This window comes from Parus major, chromosome 2 (genome assembly GCF_001522545.3).
Source record: "Parus major isolate Abel chromosome 2, Parus_major1.1, whole genome shotgun sequence".
Taxonomy (NCBI): domain Eukaryota; kingdom Metazoa; phylum Chordata; class Aves; order Passeriformes; family Paridae; genus Parus; species Parus major.
Window position 1 is genome coordinate 23,025,385 of NC_031769.1, and position 20,750 is coordinate 23,046,134.

General features: G+C 39.3%; 1 protein-coding gene across 1 annotated transcript in view; it reads right to left on the reverse strand.

Moving 5' to 3' along the window:
- Nucleotides 1–3,433: 3,433 nt before the first annotated feature.
- CDK6 (cyclin dependent kinase 6) overlaps nucleotides 3,434–20,750 on the reverse strand; it is a 135,063-nt gene continuing 117,746 nt past the window's right edge. The window contains exons 6-7 of the mRNA XM_015618216.3: nucleotides 18,617–18,752; nucleotides 3,434–16,969 (exon numbers count right to left, since the gene is read on the reverse strand). Of these exons, the coding sequence (XP_015473702.1) occupies nucleotides 16,823–16,969; nucleotides 18,617–18,752 (283 nt within the window). The 3' untranslated portion in view covers nucleotides 3,434–16,822. The remainder of the gene's footprint in view (nucleotides 16,970–18,616; nucleotides 18,753–20,750) is intronic.

The window sequence follows — 20,750 nt, forward strand, 5'->3', positions numbered from 1 at the left end:
GTTGAGCTAAGAGAGTTTATTCATCCCACACTTTGTGCTGTGCAGCTTTGAGCCTGGTGCCTGGAAATAAAAAGACTTGCCGTGGCACGAAGGCAGGGGTGCAAGGTCCCTCCCTATGCAAGCACTGGGGAGGAGGGAGTCCTCGGCTACGCACTCCACAGTATTTTAATTAGACCCCAATTAGCTTTTCTTTCCTATGCTGTGAAGGTTTGAAAGTCCAGCCAGCCAAATCAGATTTCTAAAAATGGATGAAAAAACTTAGGGAAAGGACTTGTGCTAGGAGACTAAAAGGTGACGTTGTTTATCAAAGAGATGAGAGGCGGAAGAGCAGAACACTGATGAGTTCAAAATGAGAACTCATACAGATACTGTAAAAATCTTACTTTCTGTTTTTCAGTAAATGGCAGGCAAATGATAGACAAAGACACTGCATTTAAAATAATATTTAAATGAGCGTTTGTTTCTATGGTGCTAACAGATGTGACACCTAGTGTCATTAGATAATTTTGAGGCCAAGAGTAAAAGAACTTTTATGTGGGTAATGGGAAGAGTAACATTTCTGCTTTTTCCTACCTTAGTAAACTTTCCTTCCTTAGTATTTTGCTTACTGGATTTTTTTTTTTTTGCTATAATTTTCTCTTCCATAATTGGGTCTTATGAACTCGCCTTCTCACAGATGAGGGCTAGGAAGAAAATTCCCACATGAAGAATTTGTTCCATAATTGTCAAGAGACTGTTGGACTTGTGTGGTGTCTTACTCTGAGCACTATCAGAAATAAAGCACCAGACAATATCCAGATCCCTATGGTAGCTTTTATGTAATGTTGAGTATTTCCATTATTCCCTTTTTTCACAATTAGCTATGGCTAATATGGGTATTTGTGACTCTGGCCTCACTGCAGCTCACTTTGTGTCTGTCCCTGGCTGGACTGCTGCTCATAATCTTATAATGTGCCTAAAGGCTAATTTAGAATGTCACATAATGTAAAGGTAGCTTTTTATTTGTCTGTGTTGCACCTACCTGCAGTTTATGTAACTAACGCTTATAAAAGACTTTCTTGGCTCCTTCAGGTTTCCAAGGGCAGCACAAAGTTTTGATTCCAAGTTAAAAATCCTTCGAGGCTTTAGTGTCTGTCAGCTTCGCAGTCATTTCTGTCCCTGTGTCAGCTTTCATCCAGAAACTGACATGTCTTTGAATGCTTGAGCTGTTAGTTTTTATATTCCTGGATCTGGTGGCTTGTTGAAGCACACATTAATAGAAGGTACTTGTATCCTGCTCTGAAGAGAACTTAATGAACTTTACAATCAGTTGAAGCTGTATTTGAGGTGTTTTGATTCGATTTTTTTTTTGAGGATTTTTTGGTTGAAGTAAAACCAGAAAAAATGCAGCTTGTTTTGGAGCCTAATACATCGTTTTGTGTTTGACTCAAAACACACACTTTTATAGTTCCTATATACCCAGAAATGTTACTAGTCATACTTATAGCTGTGTTGATTTGGCACAGCCTGGTTTTTGGTAGTGGGAGAGGGCCACTAGCTTCTGTGAGAAGCTGCTAGAAGCTTCCACCATGTCTGACAGAGCCAATCTCTGATGGCTCTGTAGATGGATATACTGCTGGCCCAGTTGGAGAGGTTAGCAATGCCCCTGTGATGGCGTATTTAAGAAGAAAATCAAAACAGGACTGGGCAGTTTTTCCCAGGGGTGGGTGGTGGAGTCTGCTGCTGGGGCCATCTTGGCTTGGCCCACAGCTAGCCTTGCCTGCCTGGCCACCCCCAGCCAACTGTGCTGCAGACAGAAGGGCAGGGCAGCAGTGGCTTCTCCCTCCCAGTGCCTCACACAAAGGGAGGTGTTAAATGGCACCAGAGCCACGGTGGCCGCCACTGCCTGCTCGGTGGTGGCGGTGCCGCATTGCCGGCAACAAAAACACGGTGAGCGACTCTGCAGTGCGGAAACTAGGTGAGGTCGACCTCTCGGCACTGTGGGATCCTGCAGGAATCTTTGAACTGGTGGAGCTTGTTGGCAATGGTACCTACAGGCAGCAGTTTTTCTTCTGGTCAGAGTAGACAAGGAAGTGAGGACATGTGAGGGAAAACAACATGGCAGCACCAAGGCTGGGGGGAAGAGAAGGGGAGGAGGTGCTCCAAGCGCTGGAGCTGAGGTTCCTCTGCAGGCTGTGGTGAGGACCATGGTGAAGCAGGCTGTCCCCCTGCATCCCATAAGGTCCACGGGGGATGCAGAAATTCCACTCACAGCCCATGAGAAAACTGGAGAGGGAGATGCCAGAGAAACAATGAAGAGGATGGATGCCAGAGAAACTTGTGATCCAGTGGGAAACTCGAACGGAGAGAGTGGGCCCTTCCTTCCAAACTAGAACAGCCCATCCTTAGAGGACTGCACCCCATGGACAAGTGGCCCACGCCACAACAGTTTGGAAAAGACTGTTTTTCTATGGGAGGGATTCATGTTGCCACAGCTCAGGCAAGACTGCTGCTTGTGAGATTGGAGCCATGGTGGAGAAGTTCACAGAGAACTGTCTTCTTCAGGAGGGACCCCACAGCATAGCAGAGAAAGACTCCTCTCCCTAAGCAAACAGAAAAAGATCTCCAGTGCAAAGTGACCAAAACTCCCAGGCCGTCTCCCTGCACTGTCAGTGGGAAGGAGAGGGGGGTGGGGGAGAAAAAAGGTGTTTTAAAGGCTTATTTTACTTCTCATTATCCTCCTCTGACTCCGTTAATATTAAGTTTACCATATACCTTTAAATTTGAATGTGTTTTGCCTTGGAGTGTTTTCTCCCAGTCTTTAACTCATAAACCCTTTGTCAACTCTTTTCTCTCTCCTCTGCCCAGCTGTAGCAGAAGGGGGTAAGCGAATGGCATTTGTGGGTGGCTGGTGTTTGGCCAGTGTCAAACCATGACAATAACCAATCAATAGTCATCAATAAAGTGTGCTCATCTCCTTAAAAGATGAAAACAGCAGAATCTTAAGGAAGACAAAAATACCATGCACATTTAGTACAGCAGTTGGAACAAGTGTCTGGGAAAAATAGTGCATTTCATGGACAACTGAGAACCATTATAGCTGAATTAAAGCACAGTTTGCCTACACCAAAACAAAGATTTCAGTAAAAACAGACCAGTGCTGAATCATACAGCATCCCCAGAAATTGCAGCAGTGTTTTGCCTTTGAAAGAGTGTAAACTCTTAAGATTATAATTTATTTTAAATAGAATTCATTGTAGGTAAACAAAATATCTAGGAATGAGTAATTGGCATAAATGAAGGTAAATTTTAATAAAATTGGTATATAGGAAGGTGCTGGAAAGGGCGAGCATGTGCGTATGTTTCTGTGTCTGGTTGTGTGTGTTTGCTGATTTTCTAGACTACACAGGTTGTTGAGAAACACACTTGGAAACATAAAAACTGGAAACCAATGTTGCTAATTTTCTGTATTTATTATACAATACTTACTGCATTTGTATTCATTTTACATTTTTAGATAAAAGAAAAATATAGCTAGAAGGGTGAAGCAGTTTTAAATACAAAACTAATTTTCTGCCTTTTTACTTTTCAATAATTTGGGAACTAAAGAGAACTAGACACTGTGAAAATTTTTATTATATTGATTTTCATACTGAACCCTCAGCACCCAACAATAAATACACAACTTTGCTTTTCTTGCACTGCCAGCAGCAAAACGTTCAGTTCCAAAGGACTGTAATTCTGATATAATACATTATTGATAACTTTCTGTGTGCCTTAATTTAATTCTGCTGTATTGACACATTAGTTTTGCAGTCAACCATCTTTACAAACTTGTAAAAGCTAAAGAATATGTTAATACGGTAAGGTGCATGCTCTGATGAACTTCAATGCAGTCAACATAAAGTAGCCCCAGCTGAGGGTGTTCTTATAGCAGAAAGCCCCATAGGGTGAAATTTGGGACACAGAGCAGGCATGCAGTTAGATCAAAGGGCTTTGTTTGAAAGCTTGCAAAGGGAGCTCTAGAGTTTCCAAAGTGTCTGTGTTACTTCCCAGCCATTCTGTACAGCAGAAACTTACTTTTTCCCAATGTGTATATGGTAATCAGCAGCTGTGCAAGAAGATGAGAGAGTCTGCAAGATTTCCTGTACAGCAATGGTGCAAGATTTCTATATACCACAGTTCACATGCTGTAGCCCCTTGATGTCATATTGATGACTAAAAGGTAAACCAGTATATTTGAGTAACAATTCAAGAAATCGCTGTTACATTTTTCTGTACCTCTGCAGGTGATACTGTATTTCACACACAGGTGATTTTAATGCTGAATGCAAAGAATGTAAAGAACACTGACTAGTAACTATTAAGCACACAGAACAAAAAACAAAATGATGCACCTTTAAAAGAAACAGTAACACACGCACCTTTTCATGTTTGTACCCTGATTAAAAGAATATCATGAATTTCAAGTATGAAATGATACAGTGAAATCATGTCCTGTGAATAGGTATCAATGGTAGTTTAGGTAGTACAGTTTGCACTGTAGGTAACTTTCCATCTTGCAAAACAGAATCCTACTGCATATGTAGGTAAAGTGACTTGAAATGCTAAAACCTGACATGCCAACTGTTGCACTGGTATAGACTGACATACAACGCTGTAGAAGTCAACAGGACTATGCTGATTTTCACCAGCTGAATATATGCCCTAAGGTGAATGAAGAAATGTATTCCAAACTGCTTTGCATGCTTTCCTTGAATTATCAAATCCGAGACAACTCCAGAGCAAATGATATTTTATGACAAAAAAAGGTGAAAAAAAAGAAAAAAATAATCCAAACAGCATAGAGGCTGTTTCAATTTTCTTTTACTGATTTTTTTTTTTTTTTTAATTATATTGAGAAATGAAGGTACAGAGAGAGATTTGGATTTGCTAATGGATGTTGGTCTGGTGTAATATCAATTAATAAAGCTACTCTGGATGTGTCTCAGAAGCTGTCGTCACTGTTCATAGTATTCTGTAAACCTGAAACCACGAGTTTAATAATGCCTTTTGAGAACATAACCTATCTTGAAGATTCTAAACCTAGTATCTCTTGAGAGTTACAAACAGGCTTAACTTTATATGACTTCGGTTAACTTCAGTGGGATTTGTCACGTGTAAGGTAGGCACACATGGAGCAGTAAGAACTGAATCTTATTTCTGATACATTTCTGTACCAGCACCCTGCTTTTCTCCACATATCCCAATGCCACTAAGTACAATTCTGACCTTTTGTATAAAAAAGCAACGAACAGAAATTTTTAGAGAAATAATGTAACTAGAGTTAAGATTTTTCTCACACATTACAATTTATATAGTATTCTTGCAGATTTACTACGCTTAAGTATCTTTATATAGACCTGAGCTGCCTGACACTGAAATTTTGGAGACTTACAAGGCCAAATTCTTGGTTTAATTTAACTGTAGTCAGTGGAATAACAGTAAGAGTAAATCATACTATATGATTTAAAATACTTTGAAACTCCAACCCTATTTTATGCAATTGTCCATGCACAAAAAAAACCCCAAAACAAACCACCACCTAAATTTGCTGCCTTTATGCTTTTATTTAGGCAGCAATATTACTTCAATCCCAGATGGGCAACTTTATCAATGCAGAAAACTTTCTTCAGTTACAAGATGCTGCACAAACTTAATCTTCCGTGGCTTAAGTACCTGGAATCAACAGATACCTGCTGGGCCTTCTACAAACAAACAAACTAAAGCCAAAGGCAGCCTATGTAATGTTTTCTAATTTTAGTTTTTCAGACAACATCCCCCCACTATGTGTAAAATTAGCTCTACAATAGCATTTCAAAGTAATCTGGTTATTCCTTTACAAATTAAAACAAACAAAAATGTTCTAAAGCATAAAAATACTAAATCTGAACACATATACTACTCTAGTTGCAAAACTCAATGCACAGTATGACGCTTATTTATGATTTTTTCAGACTGATCTATCTTCCTGCCTCTCTAAGAAGCTAGCATCATTTCAACAACCAAAATGTGTACTAAATGCAAATAAACAATAAAGCAGCAAGACTCAACACATTTTTTTTGCAACTACCCTTTCACAGGACTAATGTGTTTTAATATAAAATAATATACTAAATCATAATAGCAATAATTTATATTAATGTCAAATAACTTGAAGATAAATGTGTCAACATTTTCAATAAACACAGACTCCATTTACTGGTGTCTTGGTGCTGTTATTAACCATGTGTCCTCACAATTACAGTCAGTTACTGAAGGAAAGTCTTTTTCTGCAAACACTCTGTGAGCAGCTGCACTCACACGAGTAAGCCCTCTCTGCTCTGTGAGACTGCTCAGCACTTTTATCTTTGCAGACACAGACCTTCAGACTGAAGAGTATCAAGCTAGTGAGGAAGTACAAACACACACTGTAACACAGAAAGTAGAAGACAGACATATGGACGAAAGCACCCTGTGATGCCTTTGGGAGTTTATAATATAAACATCATTTCCAAAGTACACAGTTCCAACTTGTAACACAGCATTTTGAGGGTATAATTTTTCTTTAACTAGAGCATTCAAAGACATTATACTTTTAAAGCTGCTCAAAGTAATGCAGCAAAACATTATATTAACAATAAAATTCATATGATATTCAAGGGAAGATTAATTTAAATGAATTTGAATTAAATGATTAATCTGAATGCTTGTAAAGAATTTACAAGGAAATTAAAAACTGCAAGGAACTAATTAATGTTCATCTGTGGGCTTGGTTTCAGTGCCAAAATGATACAGCATTGTGCAGAAAACAGATTCCACTGGAAAAATAAATGGCACCTTTATCTTTTCCTTATCTTCAGTGTTTTAAAATGTGTTTCTTGCCCTAGCAGAAGGGACTACCTTGCCAATGAATGGTGCCTGGCTAAAAGTCCTTGAGACTCTTTCAGTCTGTGTGGCAACTGGAACTGGCTCTCATTTCTTACTGAAAAGCACCATCATCATGTAAACTTCGTTTGCTCACATTGCTGTGACTCCAAATGGGTTCTAAGAAAGGAGTTCAATCTCTTGGCAAAGAGATTTTGAACATTATGGAGAATAACAGGTTTTTAACAGTGCTTAATGGAAGGCAGATGCTGTGGATGTTGAATTCTGTTTGTTGGAACTAAGGAAAGACAACCTCACTCTCATGACCAGTGACAGGACTTGAAGCTGAGTCAGGGAGGGTTTATGCTAGATATCAGAAAAAGGTTCTTCACCCACAGGGTGACTGGGCACTGGAACAGGCTCCCCAGGGAAGTGGTCACAGCACCAAGCCTGGTTCAGGCAGAGTTCAAGTGGTGTTTGGACAACACTCTTAGGCACATGGTGTGATTCTTGGAGTTGGACTCAGTGATCCTGATAAATCCTTTCCAACTCAGCATATTCTATGATTCCCTTAATACTGACCACCACAAAGTGATCAAAATTTTCAGACAGTGCTGGCCTTCCCTCTTTCTGAGATGATAAACTATAAAGTAATGCTCTTCAACTTACTACACACAACAGAAAGGAAAATGGCAGTAGAGAAGTGAAATAAATCAAACCAGAACAAAACAAAGCTGGAACACCACAGAGTTGCTAGTCACCTAAAGAGAAAAAGCCTCTAATCTCATGATGCTGCAGTCCTTCTGTCACGCTCTGATAGGTAACTTCAGTTCAAAATGTGCATGGCAACCAATACTTTCACACAAGCACATCCCCCCTGAGCTTACATAAGCCACCTTCTACAGCCTCACATCCACAAACTTCTTGCCAGCATCCAATTTCTGATGCACATTTTCCTGTAGGTGCAACTCATGGTTACAGCCACCTTTCTTAAAAGGGACTCCAAGATAAAAGTCCCTGCAAAAAATCATGGTGGGTTTGGCTTTGCTAGAAAAACACTTACTTAACTAGCATGCTGCAGACTCAGGCTACATTTTAAACCCAGTTTGGTGGATTCTTTTCTACCACAGATGAAGGATGATTGCTTGAGATACATATAATCCACCTGAAATACAACACTTTGTCCTTTCCCACAGAATGTCCAGAATTCAGTATCATCCCTTTTGTGCAGTGGGAGAGTTTTCTTAGGGGAGTTCTTATATCACAGCTGTTTAAAATGCAGAAAGTAAAAGTCAACTCTCATAGAAACAGTAAATGTCCCCTTTAGATGCAGGGAAGACTTTTCCTCAGGAGAATATTTTGGCATTTAAGGTCTGTTTGTGCCTAGTACTTGCTCTGTACTTTACACTGTCTTAGCCAAAAGGGAAGGAATGAGCTCCATTACGTACATGAACACAACCTATCTTGAGAGCTGGGGACTGTTTCACAGTTGCTCCACCCTGTGCCAGGAGGAATCCTCTTCCTGGGAATAGGGATCTTGGGGAAGGGGAGGGGAAGCGGGGTAAGCAGTAGGAGGCTGGCATTGCTAGTCTTGTATCCATCAAAAGCTTCTGTGTAACAGGGGCATCACTGTGTGTTCTTGTAAAAATGTGCATCACAGACAGTTGTTCAGGGATCTTCTGTGCTTAGTAGATGATCTTCTGAATCCAAAGTTGTTCTGGCTGATCAACTGAACAGTATGTTCAATCTAGTCTGCTCTAGCTCATTACTTGGCTTGAACCAAAAAGTGTGAAAGTAGCACACATTTAGCCATATTCTACTGTACTACTTTCCTGTTCCTAATGAGAATCAAGGGAAACCTAGAGTACAAATCGCTGGCTGGCCAAGACTGAAAGCTGCAGAGTAAGGCAGTAATTTAGCTCACAGCTACTTCAGTGGTAGTGGAAGCACCAGCAGGGTCAGGTACAAATGAAAGGTAATTGTCATTGCAGTGAGAGGAAGCAGGAAAGCTGGAAAACTGCTGAGGAATAGACTTGTCAGGGCTTCCTTCACAGTATCACAGAAGGATGATCTGGTATGAGGAAAGGACTGCTTGAGTGGCTGAGTGATCTACCATTATATGTATTTAACAAGAGACAGAGAACTACTGCAGAGAATTAGAGATTTTCCATCCCTGGAAGTCTGAAGTTTGTCTCTGTGCCAAGCCTAGTTGCTCATGCTTAATGGAAGGACTAAAATTAGCCACTCTGTGCCAACACTTACCCTGCCACCCATGCACATAGACTGAACACAACAAAATGCCATGCAGGCCTCCTATTCTGCATTTTTTTGAGCTGGCATAATAATAGTTAACAGTAGCTGTCATTGGCAGAGCAGCTCAGAAAGCTCATTCCTACTCTACAACCTACAAAAAGTCTTTTCCTGTGGCAGATGATTTTGCATTATTATTTACACTGGGTGTCGGACAGACTTGCTAAGCTCTCAGACTTGCTCCTGTAAGATGGTGAGCCACCTGGACTGAGCCAGCAAAACTTGCATATGGATAACCTTATCAAAATCCAAGTATGCAAAACCATGCCATTTTGGATGACCAAAGGATTTTCTATTTGCAGCAGGAGTTCTTCTAATGCACAACATTGCACACTAATAGGCACTGCCAGTGGCTCTCCTGCAGCAGAGCTTCACATTCTCCAATGTCTGCAGCTGAACTACAGGCAATGTCTCTGTGGACAACTTAGTCTGCTGTCAAGCTCTCTCATAAGACTTTTTTTCATATTTACCCAGAAAAAGCCCTAGCTAAAAAATAGAGCTGTTGCTATGTTGAAGAAGTGCACTGGAACTCACGACTCGAGTTGGCATAAGTATCTGGAACCAAAATCCTGTTCATGAGTCTTGCTTTATCATCTTGTATGACAGGAGAAAACAAAACAATTGGAAAGAAGTCTTCCCCCTATGTTTATATGTAACTTTTCCACAAAGTCAAACTCACTTGCCAACTCTCCTACTCTCTGCCTGTTTTTTCTCTTTCCATCACATCACGATTTTCTTCCTTCATCTAGCTACTCAAAATTAATCCTAACATTAAAGAACTGGGGTTTTACTTTTTTTAAAAAAGGATGAGAACTAGCGTAACATGATGTACGTGTGAAACATGGAATAAAATGTAGGGTTCCATATCATTGAACATTGATTTCAAACCCTTTAGGAGTAATTGTACAAAGGAATCTGTCAGTCTGTGAAAATTCATTTTCCATTCAGTGGCAGACACTGTCCTCTGTCTGGATTTAACATGAGCATGTCAATGTGAGCAACTATCCATGTAAACACTAGAAAATGTGGGGTTTTTTCAGGCTCGTGGATGGGTTTTAGATGCAGAAAGCTAATAGTGTGAATGTGAATTTGGCTTGCTCAAAAATGGACAGTTAGCTTGAGAGCTTTACAGAACATCCTTGTAGACACCAAAGTAAATCTTAACATGATGTGTTTACCCATCTCCTTTCAAATAGTACACGTTGCTTTAGTGCACATGAACATTTGAGTGGTAGTTCGAATAAATACATACTTGGATGCTTTTTTTCATAAAACCCTATCAACTTTGCAAAGTCAGAGAAAAAGTATCAGTTTCAATGCCTATTTAATACATGTTGTTTGCACTTACATTTCTCACATCAAAAAAATGCTCCTTTTCACTCATCCTGACAATATTTTCCAAACAGCTCATTAAAAATCTCTTTTCTAATCTTTATCAAGTGTCAGAAGTCTGTGGGTGCTTTTTTTTAATTTTTTTGAAGGCAGTATATTTTGTCTGATCCTTTCTCTGGAAACAAAAAAATCTGCTCTACTACAATCACCAACAATCAAAATACTATAGTAGAAGTTCTTTTTACTTTCTCTAGCCTTGCAAAAGTCTCATTAACATTGGGCCTGATAAAACCCATCAGTATATCCCAAACCAGATTAAAATATGTAACATTAAGGGAAAAAGACCATATGGTTAAGGAGTTTTGATTCATCTTTGCTGTTTTGCACAGTCTTTCAGTGAAGGCTGGAAAACTGAACATTGCAGAAGCTTCCACAGGACTTTTAAGTAAAAGCAAATTTTCCACTAACTTTACTCACAACAGCCTTGGGTTTTTCAGAAACCAAAAGGCTCATCTAAGAATGGTGCTGGTTAATTTTAGTTTCTGATGAGTACATGAAGAACTGAGGGTATCTACTCAGCCTGAAAAAATCACTTTTGAGAACAAGTTCCCACTTGATTCAGTTCTGTTTGGGTGCCTATCACTGAATTAAAAACATACACATAATTTTTCAGGAATACTTTTTAATGAAAAAATATACGAGTTTCAAGATGTTGAGTGTTACAGCTAAAGTAATGATTTTCAGCTGGTTTCTCCGAGAGTCTAATGAGCCATTTTTCATATTATTTGTGCACACTACTCTTAAGTGGTCTTTATGGTTCTTACATTGTATATGTGTTGCATATCAGTATGCAATACTTGCTAAGCTTCAAAATAAGGGAAGAAAACACACTTGGCAAAAGTATATTTGTCAGTTCATATGTCTACATCTTTCTTCTTTTAATGGACTAGTTAAATAAAATCAATGAGAAAGCTTCTTTCTGTTTTACATAAATTACTGAGATTTGATGGTTACAGAGTCTAGTCCAGAAACTAGAATTGTATTACAGCCATTATCTAATAATTTGCAAGACACAGACAGATAATAAAATAAACAGCTCACAAATAAAACCTCAATTTGAGTCATACAGCCTGTTAGACTGTTAAAATTGTAGTCATGTTTTTGTACATCTGAACTGTACTTGCACCAAAAAAAAGATGTGAAAATACAACTTGGAAGCTTAAACATAAAATCCCATTTAATTTTCTAGAGATTGTTTCTGATTTTTTTCTTCATTGAAAGTAACCTGTATACTCAAAGCTTAGTAATCAAAAGGAAGTAAAAGTACAGCTTATTGATAGTCAGTTATTGAAGAGTTCACCTCTCTATGAAAGTAAAAATATATTTTTAAAATTTTCCTCCACTAATGCAGTTTGGAAAAATGCTTTTTCTAACACACTAATTTCAAGAAAATAATTTACACATTAAAAAAGTGTGAAATCCTGTTAACATCAAAAAATATCTTGATATTTAGAAGCAGTTTTGAAGCAATAAAATAAATATGTTAGGCTCCTAAGCTTGCAATCAATTCAAGCTTCAAGCATGAAACAACAAAATCACTCAAATAGCCTAGTATCTTCTAATTCACATTGTATATAAAAGTCAATCTATTCCTGAACCTACTATATATGAAAAATACTAGCCAAGTGGTTCTATAAAACAGAGTTCTTAGAATACACTTCTTCATTGTGTCTGTTATGTGGAACATAATTTATGTGGCCTTTTAAACCAAACAGTGTGGCTTCTGATTTCGTATATGTATTTGACAACTGATGTGTCTTCAGTTGTGAGTCAGGCAAGTGCTCCAAGTTTGCTGACTAAAAGACCAAAACAGCATGTTTTCTCTTTATTTTCCATATTAAAGTTGGTCTAATACCTAACAGCAGAAAGAATTATATGTATAAAAAACCACGCTTCTCAAAGACAGTGAGTTAACCTGTGAAAAGCAGCAAGGCACAATATTTTCTTCTTACTCACCAAAACAACCACTGAGTATGAAAACCAAATAAGAGTTACCATGCTGGAAACCCTCCCCCATGCATAAGATGTTCAAATGCTGCAATTTAGTGATACCTTTCATTAAAAAGGCTCTGTACACATAGTCCTAAATTTAATTTGTTTGCAAACATGACACCCTCATTTTTTTGGTGTGTTTTAGGACAGAAACACCAGGAAAAGATACTCTATTATTGATCATTGTGGACTAATAGCTGAAAGAAACCTGGAGTGTGGGCACAGCCTACACAGAAATATGCACAAATCCTACTTTTAGAATTTTACTAACCACATGGAAGGCAACACAGGGGTGCACAAAACTACGCCTAAGCAAGGAGGTGCACAAAATTCTTGTCTCATCACTGGTTTAGGCTGTGGGACAGAAAGAAGCAACATTTAGTAATGGGAATGGAGGGGACATTGACACTGTGTAGGTACGGAAAATTTGGAAGAATCTTGCTGGAAATAGCACCTGTGAGCATCACTGAAACCTGTTTACATGAAGGATACGAATGGGAAGGCTGGTGTGAGCATGGACGGGGGAAGAGAAAAGGGCTGCACCAGATGGATTGCTATTAACACTTCACTAGCTGGCTGTGGTGATTTTTTTCCTTGGCTATTGGGTCTGGTTTTCTCTGCAGAATTATGTAGTAGTGACTAAGAAAAAAAAAGGTTGGTGGGAGATAGAATTTTCTTCTTTCATTACTTAGAACACCCTGTTCTCTGCTGAGAAGAGCACAGTGCCAGGCTGTGGGTGTTCTAGGAGCTATACTTAATACATCTTTTGTTATTCAGCATTTTTTAGTTGCTGCTGAACCACTCCTGTAGAAGAGAACACATACAGGCTTAGATATCACTAAGAAGAATTGCACTCTGAAGTCTTATTTAAAGGTGTACAAAGAGTTTTGATCATAGCACTTTCTTTTTCACTTATGCAATTCCTACATCCTACACATATGGCAGTAATGAGTAAAGGTGCTAAAATATTAGAACTATACCAGTAATATAAGGAGAGCAAGGGCATGGGTTTGAGCACAGTCCCACAGCTGTCTGTGCTATCTAATTATAAATATGATTCCAGGCATGGTATTAGCAACAGTGCTTTGCCCAGCCAGAGAACAGGCTTTCTCAGTTTACTAGTGTGAAGCCCCACATGGTTTGGCAGGAAAGACTGGAGTATGATTAAACCTATGGCATGTCAAATGGAATTCCTTCCTGAAGAGATTTGGAAAAGGAGGTAATTTGAAAAATTCTTGGTCCTTTGAATCCAGGCCCTTGCTACCACAAGGACCCCATTAGAGAAATATTTTCCCTAACCCTGCCAAGATTCTTAGATTTCTTGGTTTTGTTCCTGCCATTCCCACTGGAAAGATGTTCCAGAATGTGACCATTAATGCAGCCCTTTGCAAACTTTTCTCCTGAATACTCTCATTTATAACCTGATCCTACTATATTAGACAACATACAGCACCATGTTGCAGAAGCTCTGCTTCTGACTCCATAAGCCAGTCCCTGTTTTTCTCTGCTGCTTGCTTAGCTCTTTGATACTACGACTGGGAAATACTGCTCCAGTAGCTAAATTACCGGTGATTTCCACATTCTCATTAGTTTTTGGGCCAACCTTTGGCTTAAAGTATTCCCTTCCCTCCTTTCTGTTTTTACCCGAGTAATGTATCTACATTCTCATATTCTCTATTCTTTAGCTTTGCTAAGCTTAATAGAACAGATTCTTACATGGAACAGATGCACATTTTTATCTGAGAGTTTTAAGCCTAATTTGGAAAATATCATCTCCTCCTCTATATTTTCACCCTGTGTTAGTTGGTGGAGAGCTCTGGGAGAGCTCCCTGACACACCAGCTGAATGCACTGATAAGGTATGTATGACAGACAGCTCCGCGCTAGGTAAAATGTGGAATGTTTTCAAAAGTGCTAAACTCTGTAAAAAACTTTTCTAATTACTACTGTTGCAAGAGTCTCCTGACTTTTGTCTCTGTTTGTGGTTCTACTTAGTGTTTAAAAATGGTTAGCAAAACTTTCACTCTGGCCCATCCTTCTCTGTGAATGTTAAAAATTATTCACACTTGGGTCCACTAACCCATGCTGGAATAGGGCTGGGACAACACCAGTGCAGTGGGTCTGCAGCTGGGTGTAGGAACAAAGAGAATGATAAAGGCAAGGCCAACATTAGAAGGTTTGCTGCTGTGACTGCTCCCTGGCTTCAGCTTCCTGCTCACAGAGCTTCCGAAATTCTGATGTTACGGATCTGTGATATCTCTGTGTGCAGCTGCTTTGTGTATGCTTTTGCCAGGCCTAATTTGCAACTTGCCTGTTCATGCTGGTTAAGTTTTGCATAGGCTCATTCTGGGCTTAAAGAAAAGCACAGGCCACTGCATGCAAGCACGCAAGTGGTCCTTTTAACATCGGGCTCGTTTAAAGTAGACCTAATTTAACCATATGTCACAAAGTTAAATGTCTAACAGTAACAAAAAGCTTTATCCAGGAGACAGGTAAGATCCACTTACTATCCTAGCAGTGGACCATGACCCAGACAGTGCAGCAGATACCTGAAACGGAGTTAACAGTGACATTCGCCACAGGAGCGAGAGACCTGCCCGTGAAATGGCAGATGTGACAAGTTCCCCTGTCACAACTGGAAAAGTTTTATTGCCCAACTCACTGCTACAGACCTGCTTCTGCCAAGCATGCCATGGAAAAGGATACAATGCTGGCTCACCACCTAGACAAGATGAAATAGAGACGAAGAAGAGAGAAGCCTAAGGGACTGTCACAGGAGTAAGCAAAGCTGGCTGCCTCACTTAGCATCAGTTATACCCATTGGACTAGTATTTTCCCCCAAGTCATGTCCAGGTAAATGCACTGAAGTCATGCTAGGGAACAGCTTCTGTGGATTTAAAATATTTCTTTTTCCCCAGTACAGTATTAAAAAAATAAAAGTTTCTTTTCAAAATACTGAAAATATATTTTAGTTAAGGTAAAAATACTAAATATAAAAATTTCAGGTAATATTTAAAATAACTGTGCTATAAAGAAAAGTAAATTGCTTAGTTATTTTGACATTCAATAATGGCACATTAACCTTAGTGGAGAGGCATGTGCTAGTAACCCCACATGGTGGTTTAGGAGAGAAGGTCATGCATTTCTGCATAGAAAACAAGCCTGCTTAGTAAGTGACATGTGAGGGATTTTGAGCATTATTGTTCATGCATTTGTGATGTATTGGGGGGTGTTGCAGGTAAGGCAGCACAGTAAAGAGTACAATGCAGCACAAATACTTCTCTGTGCTAATTACAGGTATAGGATTCTCTGCTTCTGAACCAGAAATATTTTTTCTATTTTTGTTTTTGGCTGACAATGAGAATAGGTTGAAGGTGAAAATCTATTGATTTTCATTGGCTCTGCTCATGTCTTTGAGCTAGACATTAAAAATTATTTGGAATGAGATGAAGAAAATATGCTTGCAGCTGTTTCCAGAGGGGAATGATGGGTTAGACGATGGACTAGAACGTGTCTGCATTTCAACACAGAAAGACCATTTGGAAATTGAAGCAGTAAGAACAGGACAGTTTTTTTGAAACATGCACACAAACACAGCTAGATAATAACTTGTTTGTGTATGAAAAAACCTAAAAGCTGAGACATTTCTTATGATCTTCATCATAATCACTGTTCTTTTTATAGAACAACGAAATGATAAATTAATTCATCCAAATTTTCAAGTGGGGAAGCACCTGCATATATGCTATGGATGAACAGTAGCTGGCTGTATTAACATGTCTCAGTTAACTGCAGGTTGCAGAGATCTGGTATTTCATTGCCATTCTTTAAATATCACAGAATAATAACAATAATAAAGTACCAAATCATGCGTCAGCAGCTACAGAGAGAGAGATTGCATCATATTTTGGCAGTGACTCAATCATCAAACACTGGCAGCATTCAGTATCAGAAGGATAAAATGGCAGCAAAACTGGTCAGCAGCTTCTCTTCATCTGGAGTTTTCCCAGGTAGATAAACAAAACAAAAACAAAACAAACATAAAGCTGCAACAGGAGCAGGTCAAAGCCCTGGCCCTTGCATTGCTCTGATAAAAGTAAACTAGATTGAATTCCATGGATAAGCACATCACAATCCCAAAATAAAAGGTAAGTGCATAAAACCTCCAAATAACGATCTTGCTAGGACAGCTACGTGGTTTGTATGGGACAGTGGCCTTGTCAGCTACATGTCTTGTTCATTTATCATTCATCTTCAGTCAGCACTTATGATGCATTCACCTCACTGGAGTTTTGGCTGGATGACACATGGCAGTCCAGATTCTCCTTGAATTTCTCCAGATCATGGAAATACGGGTGAGAGAGGGCAACATACGCAGATATTCTCTTGGCTGGGTTGAACGCTAAGCATTTCTGAAAGTAGGAGAAGTAGTTATTTTTAACTAAAATGTACAGTTAACAGTGCTATCATTGCATACACACATTAATGCATACCACCTTCAGTTAATGATCAGTATGAGACACAACAAGGTCTCAGAAAGTGGTGCAAAATGACCATCCATATTAAAACAAGCAGCAGAGTCACAGTATAAGAGTATGGCCACCTCAAAAATTACATGCTAGAAAATTCAAGTATTCACAGTTTATGAAATCTCAGCATACAGGTTTTCTTGAATTCACATGCACAGGACAGCCTTCATCTACTAATGTTGTGTGTTCAGTTTCTTCCTCTTCTTCCTAGCTACACTTTGATGGCCCTCCTTCCAGATCTGTATCCCAGCCTTTGTCCAGCCAGCACTGAAATCTCTCCCCCAGCCTTGCATTTATGCATTATTCTTTCTGTCATTCACCTCCATGTATTATTCTTCCTACTATTCTTGTCTAACCAATTCCTAGTCCTACTTTATTTTCTTGTATCGGAGCTTCTATCATTTAACTTCTGAAATTCAATTCAGTGACTTCCAGCTCTACTCTGCCTTTTCATCTGTGGCTCCCAGTTATCATCTCTGCCTAGCAGGAACAGATTTCTTTGCTACCTCACCTTCTAGGCATAGATATTTATCTCCTTCCTCCTTCCATCCCTGCCTTCCCTCTTGCCTCACACTCATTGAGCTCTCAGCCATATTCCTTACTGCTCCCAGAATCTAATTCTTGTCCCATGTTTAGCTTCCACTTCCAGGCTGTCTGCAAGCACAACAGATTTTTCTCATAGCAGTGTTTCTCCTGTGTCATTTCAAGAGTCCAGCTTTCTACAGGTGGGAGCTGCCATCATGAGGACACTGCAGGATCCTTTACTATTGAGATAACCTTGGCCAGAGACAGAAGTTCCTGAAGAGATATATCAATTTTTTCAAGAATTGCACTACCAAGCTCATATGAACCAAGGTCTTTAAAGGACTTCCAGAGAACAAATTTAACTAGATTCCAACAAGCACAACAAGAAGCATATTGATGCAAGGTCATTCCCTATATTCCACATCAAGACTGATGGACTTCAGGACTGGAGTTTCTAATTATCTATAACAATGATGGAAATAGCTGTACCAGCCCAATTCTTTTGCTTCTGTTCAGCCTTGCCATTTGCAAGAGGCAGTAACTGGTGAATTCCAAGTGTCAAGTTTTCAGCATCCAGTAGAAGGCCAGCAGATGTAATTTGCCATTACAGCCTATTTCCCGCTTCATACTGGGTCCGCACAATACCGCAAGAAATGGTCGATCCATTTTTGTACTCTCACAAGGCCAATCCTGTAAGAATGGCTGCATCAGTGGCACTGCAGTGGCCACTAATGAGGATCTAATCATAAGGTCTAACAACAGGTCAAACAGATACGTCCCTGTCCCAGTTTCCTAATCTTGAGCTATTCTCAGCTCTGACACCTCTTGAGCCAAAGGCGGTGTCTTTGTGCTGTTGTTTCACAGATTAACACAAATTGTCTCATCTATTTTTTGACTTTTTTTTACCAATTCCATTAAATGGAAACCTCATTTTTTCTTGGCAAGTTGCATGCACAGTGGGAACTATCAGTCATATGAAGTGGGGAACAACAAATAGAAACTCACAAGAAGCAAGTCTTTGCCTACTTCATCAATATCTGGCACAAATTTTTCAATAGGTTGTGCGGGTCTGGAAGTAAAAGCATTTCTTGGAAGGGCAACATCATTAGGCCAGTCCTCTTCCTCTGGGAGTCCAATTACACTGTGAAATAAAAACATAATGTTAGGTCTGAACATTTATGCAGTTTCCCCTTCTTATTGATTACACTGAGTGGCATTTTTAAAGTATTTTTGATTAAATGAGCTTAAATGTTTAATTGTACAGTACTGCAATAATCTCTGTGAATAGAACCTGTTAAATGTAGGTCCTCAATTTGCTTGGTAGAAATAATTTTGTGGGTAGCGCAATTTTCCGGCCTAAGTCTCAATCTTCTGAGTCTTTTTAATTGAAAAAAGGCTGAGTGCTTTAGAAAAAAGTTGCTTAGCTCTTGACTGGATGGTGCAACATATGTCACTCCAGGATGATTAAAAGCAGTAAGTTTCAAAGGGGAATTGCATGCAAGGATCTTTTTTCACAAGAATAGGGACTGAGAGAAGAGAGTGGGTCAAGATGAGGGTAAGGCAATAAAAGGGATGTTTCATAATGCTTCAAAGCTATGTGCAGTAATTGTTGCCCAAATTTAAACAATTATTTGCTTCACAATACAGGTTTTAAAGTCTCAATTTAGAAGTGGAAAGGCACTTGAGTGTCTTTTGTGGTTTTGCTTTCAATTGTATTTTAGTTTTTCTTTACTCTTTAATAGAATATTTTAGTTTCTTTAAATACTGTATTTCTTTATTCTCTAAATGATAGAAGAGATTTGTACTTATTAAATAATCATGCTGAGGTCTAAAACTCAAATTAATTAATTAGTAGGTAAACCACCAATGATGAAATATGTCATACATTTCACATTTTAGTCTGATGCTAATATTTGTGGGGTTGAAAACCAGTTTCAGATGGAAATTCTAGAAAAGATCATACATTACTTGCTTGGTTTCAGGGAAAATAAATTTTTATAACCTGTAAAATCGAGATTTTCAATGGAAACGCTGACAGGGTAAGACAAGAAAGGACAGAAAAACAATGTCACTCAATATTGGGCCTGCACAAAGGCCAGTGCCACTAGGGAGCAGCATTGACCTTTTTTCTCACTGAGTTTGTGGCAAGGCTGGGTGAGGCCCTGGGCCAACCCCACCGAGGCACATCACAGGTTACCCCAGCGAACGTAATGGAATTATCCCACCTCTACCTACATGGATTTTAGACTGTAATTTGGCTCACCTAAAATACCACTGAAAATGAGTATGTCCTCAGCATGGCTGGAAAGGCAAAGCAATTACAGCCTCAGGACAATTAAATCCTACTACATCTGGACACATCACAGCTCTTGGGAAATGCTAAGTTAAATCTGTATGAAAAACCACACTTGCCATTTATCAGGTGCAGCGTGGGTATGGGGCAGCCCCCTTGGCTTTTTGATTAGATATTTCAGGATCTGGCCCCACATTAAATATAATACAAACAACATCAGAGATGGGAGAGTTAAGTATTTGAAATAATAATGACATTTAACCTGTCATTCAAATGGGTTTGGTTAGTCCCACTGTTTTTAATGATTGCATGGCAGAGCATGAGCAGGCCAGAATAAGCACAGGCACAGGCAAAGAATCCAGGAGGCAGCTTGTCAGAGAGGGGTGGGCTGAACAAGACAGAGTGGAGAGACATTTTTGGTTACACACACGTAGTAAGCACTCAAAACCCCTTAATAATGAATGTCTGAGTAGCTGCTCCCACTCTAACAGTCTGGTAGTATCACTAGTATGTGGTAGTATGGTAGTATCACCATTTGAGTGACTAAGTTTGAGAAGAGCTTGGATAAATTTCACCTCCTGCCAAAGGAGCTTCAGGCCTGGTCTTGAGAAATGCTGAGTACTTTCCACTCCCATTGATCACAATGGGAGACAAGTCTGTTCAAACCATTGCAGTTTAGCCTGAAATCTATGGGGATATGCCACATGATGCTAGTGTTTTCCCAGAAAAGCAGGAAAATGTTTTGAGCCGTGTATGAGGGATTTACCCTCATACATAGTGGAATTTTACTGACACAAATCACACTGCACATGCAAAGCAAAGGCAGACCACAGCCCCATTATCTGA